The 2,232-nt window shown below is 61.4% G+C and overlaps 1 protein-coding gene across 1 annotated transcript; it reads left to right on the top strand.

Moving 5' to 3' along the window:
• Positions 1-369: 369 nt before the first annotated feature.
• On the top strand, positions 370-2,092 carry STMN4 (stathmin-like 4). Its single transcript, XM_009319770.1, has 3 exons — positions 370-660; positions 853-1,044; positions 2,000-2,092. The coding sequence occupies exons 1-3, from the start codon at positions 370-372 to the stop codon at positions 2,057-2,059; spliced, it is 543 nt and encodes a 180-aa protein (XP_009318045.1). The 3' UTR covers positions 2,060-2,092.
• The last annotated feature ends 140 nt before the right edge of the window (positions 2,093-2,232 follow it).

The following is a 2,232-nucleotide window of genomic DNA, read 5'->3' as shown; positions in this document are numbered from 1 at the left end:
TTTCGGCAGAGGGTGCCGGGTGATTCAGACTGATTCATGTGTGCAGGTCCAGAGGTGACAGCAGCGGTGGAGGGGGATGCCCAGCCCTGAGGACTCCTGGCTAGCTGGGGGGGGGTCTGCAGCTGGAAAGGGGCTTCATGGTCCCGTTCCCAGTCCCCGAAGCAGGGCTGAACACTACCCTGCTTGCTCGCCTCTCCCTCAGGGGGATGCCCAGCCCCTCAGCTCACCCAAATATTTCCAGCTCAACCCCCTTGATGGGTGTCTTGGAGCTTCTACCCCAACCCACGACATTGGGGCTGAACTGCAGGGGTGCATTCGGGGTGCAGGGATTTGGGTGAAACCAGTGGAGATCAGGGAAGGTGGTGGCGCATGGGTGGGCTGGAGGTGTGGGACCCCGGGATGGCTTGCCCGAAGGGGTGGGATGTGCACTCAGCCCGTGCCCCTCTCCCAGCAGACACGGTAGACCTCACCTGGTGCGTCATCTCCGACATGGAAGTCATTGAGCTCAACAAGCGGACCTCAGGGCAGTCCTTCGAGGTCATCCTGAAGCCCCCGTCATTCGACGGCATCCCTGAGTTCAATGCCTCCCTGCCCCGGCGGCGTGACCCATCCCTGGAGGAGATCCAGAAGAAGCTGGAGGCAGCAGAGGAGAGGAGGAAGGTAGGTCCAGCAGCTCGTGCACGGCACCGCAGCATGGGGACGTGCCCTGGGGACACGCAACCTTACACTTGGGGTGCTCAGCAAGGCACACCCACCTTTGGGGACGTTGCTGAGTTTGGGGGGGGTGGTTTTGGCCGGGAGGGTAAGGAACCCATGGTCCACGTGGCCATCGTGTCTGCTTTGCTCACGCAGTACCAGGAGGCTGAGCTGCTGAAGCATCTGGCAGAGAAGCGGGAGCACGAGCGGGAGGTCATCCAGAAGGCCATCGAGGAGAACAACAACTTCATCAAAATGGCCAAAGAGAAGCTGGCGCAGAAGATGGAGTCCAACAAGGAGAACCGCGAGGCCCATTTAGCGGCCATGCTGGAGCGCTTGCAGGAGAAGGTGAGAGCCCAGAGAGGAGGGAGGGGGGATGTGCTGCAATACCAGTTGAGGAGGGTGTCACAGGACACCCGGGAACCCTGCATGGCTTTTGGGGTGGCATTATCCCCTGGGGACACCACCAAAGGGGGGGGACCCCCTCTTCCCCTCCCACCGCACAGCAATACCCAAACGCAACATCCCACCAGGGGTGGGGGGGGTCCTACCCGGGGACCCACCGAGCCTGACGTGTCCGTAGGCTCGCGAGCAGTTGGTGGGTGGAGAGCTGGGACCCATATCTCGTCCGCAGACATGCAAAGCCTTTGCTTTCCCCGTGTCCCACCGTGATGGCCTTGACCCACCGCTGGCAATTTTTCCACCTCCCGGGTGGCAGATCTTCCCCTGGTCCCTTCCCCAGAGGCCATGGAGCCGTCAGCTCCCCGGCGGAGCTGGAGGGGTCCGTGCTGCCGTGCTAGGAGATGCTTCCACCCTGCCAGCCTGTGCAGACCTCTTCTCTCTCCCCGAAGCAGGTCTGTTCCCAACCTCAGCATGGAAGGTCCCACCCTCACCACCTCCAGCTCCCTCCAAAACATCCCTTCTGCAAGGAGCTCGCCCAGTGCCCTTCTCCAAACGCCTCAGCTAGCCTTGGGTCAGAGGCAGAGAGCACGAGATAATGAAGGACAGTCCGAGCTAACCCCATCTCCTTGGGGCTCCCGGTCCATCCCGTCTGGTTGACGTCTACCTCCTAGCTAGAGGGCGAGGACAATCTGTCCCTGAGTGCCTCCACAGTCCTTAAAACACCCCAGGGGAGGAGAGGACGCTGTTGACCCATCGGTGGTGTCCCTCTGGGGATGAACCTCGCAAACGCCCTCGTGCCTTCGAACCCCTCCGAAGCCGCTGGCCCGCCCGTGGGGACCCCGAAGCCTGTCCAGCTAACGCGTGTCCCCCTCCCTCCTTCCTTCCTACCCCCCTCCCACAGGACAAACATGCGGAAGAAGTGAGGAAAAACAAGGAGCTCAAGGAAGAAGCCTCCAGGTAAAGAGGCGATGGTTGGACTGACAGCTCCAGGGAGGTGGTGGAGGCTGCCGCGGCGCAAGGTCGGATGGTGGAAGGGTGGACGTTCCTCTGCTTTCTTTGTTCGTGAATGTAAAGAGTTGACCAGTGAAGCCATCCTATTCGTTTCGGGGAGGGTGGGGAGGGAGGAGAAAGGAG

The sequence above is a fragment of the Pygoscelis adeliae genome, unplaced genomic scaffold (genome assembly GCF_000699105.1).
Source record: "Pygoscelis adeliae isolate BGI_AS28 unplaced genomic scaffold, ASM69910v1 Scaffold121, whole genome shotgun sequence".
NCBI classification, from domain to species: domain Eukaryota; kingdom Metazoa; phylum Chordata; class Aves; order Sphenisciformes; family Spheniscidae; genus Pygoscelis; species Pygoscelis adeliae.
The sequence above is the reverse complement of the archived record's forward strand: the minus strand, read 5'-3'. Positions and strand labels throughout refer to the sequence as shown.